This window comes from Solanum tuberosum, unplaced genomic scaffold, assembly GCF_000226075.1.
Source record: "Solanum tuberosum cultivar DM 1-3 516 R44 unplaced genomic scaffold, SolTub_3.0 scf00201, whole genome shotgun sequence".
Classification (NCBI taxonomy): domain Eukaryota; kingdom Viridiplantae; phylum Streptophyta; class Magnoliopsida; order Solanales; family Solanaceae; genus Solanum; species Solanum tuberosum.
In genome coordinates, this window is record NW_006239126.1 from 736,040 (window position 1) to 737,814 (window position 1,775).

At 28.2% G+C, this 1,775-nt stretch overlaps 1 protein-coding gene across 1 annotated transcript; it reads right to left on the bottom strand.

The window, feature by feature from the left end:
- Nucleotides 1-1,125: 1,125 nt before the first annotated feature.
- LOC102605326 (14 kDa proline-rich protein DC2.15-like) lies at nucleotides 1,126-1,775 on the bottom strand. The gene has a single exon (XM_006355416.2). It carries the CDS (start codon nucleotides 1,738-1,740, stop codon nucleotides 1,342-1,344), a length of 399 nt encoding a protein of 132 aa, XP_006355478.1. The 5' UTR covers nucleotides 1,741-1,775; the 3' UTR covers nucleotides 1,126-1,341.

Here is a 1,775-nt window from a genome sequence, read left to right on the forward strand (position 1 = left end):
GACCGATGCACACCCCTATTCATGAGAGTAACCTAATAGTCTTAAAAGTTGAGTATTTATGTAAAATTTAAAATAAATTTTACGATAATACAATATTTATGATGCAATTATATTTCATCAATGAGTTCATTTTTATTTGAATTGTTCGTTAATATGTATTATATATAATATGTATTGCAATTTATGTTATTTAGAAATTTAGAATAAAATATAATTTTATATTAATGAAGAATTTGAAAAAAAAAAATTGTATTATGTAAAGGTTATAGAGTGATTATTTGCAAAAAGAAGAAATGATTTATATTATGAAATAAGAAAATAAGAATGAAATATAAATAATAATATAATATTGAGGAGAGAGAAAAAAGATTCCTTTTTAGAGTAGTAAAATAGAGAATTGAGTTGGAGTTGATTGTCTGAAAAAATAGAGAAATCTATATTTGGAGAGTAAAAATAGAGGATTGGATTGGAGATGCCCTTATAACCCCAAAAACTACATCAGACAATAAAAACAGATTAAAAAGAGACATTGTTATAGAGCGATAATATATATTAGTAATTATTAGGATGTAAATTTTATTTTTATTTAAATTAGGTGAATTTCTTAATATAAATATAAAGTTTGAATCAACGTTTTCTAGATTCAGTGGAACCTTACATTGACGTCTAACTCTTCCCGTGAGGTTGTTACATTATATTATATAATTAAATTAATAGATATTCTCACTTTAATTTATTATTTAACCATGATAAACCCATGTGATTTTGACGTAATTAAGTACGTACCAGGTGCAGCAAGTACATTTTTTCCCTCCCGCGTACAATTTAGTAAATTTCTTATTTATCAAGTAAAACAAGTGACGAAATAAACAAAAACTTGTCCGTTCAATTTTACTTGTTTATTTTGAATTTTTCACGCTCTTTAAAAAACAACGATTAGTATGTAAGTATTTTATCATAGACGTTTAATATTAGATCTTAAAAAATAATTTGAGAATAAGTAATGAATACTAAGGGTAAATCATGGGAAAGATTTTTTTTTTTTAATATGTTAAAGAAATAAGTAAAAGTGAATGTTTTTTTCCGAATACTGGGCAAGTAAAATAGTACACTTAGAGAGTATTGTATCATAAGCAACGAGGGAAAAAAATCCCCATGAGAACTATAATAAGGTCACACTAATTAGAAAAATATTAATTCAACGAGACGTACAAACACTAATAGCGCAAGCCGCGCTATTTAATTCCAACAACGAAAAATCGAAAATAAATTAATTAACCCCATGGGCAATGTGGGAACAAATGAAAAATGTAGAAGCAAACTCAACTAATTAAAAGTCATTTAGGGACAAATAAATCCCTTTGGAGCCTCCTTGCTACAAACATTAAGAAGTAAGCTTAGTGAAATAGGGATATTAAGGTTAATCCCCAAAATATTAGCCTTAAGTGCAGTGCAAAGACAAACAGCAGCTTCCAAATCCACAAGATTTCCAATAAGACTACAACATGGTTTTACAGGTGGAGTTCCAAGTGTTACATTTAATAAACCATTAAGCACATTAGCACAAATACCTAATTTTAAGGCATCTTTTGGGCATTTGGTTTGAGAATTAGGAGATGGACTTGGTGTTGGTGTTGGCTTTGGATTTGGTTTAATTGGGCCAGGGCAAGTGTAGCATGCACTAACCATAGTGAAAAAAAGAACATTGAATACAAGAAAAAGGGCAAGTGACTTAGCCATTTTGCAATTGATTTAATTTGCTATTTAGAGGAATG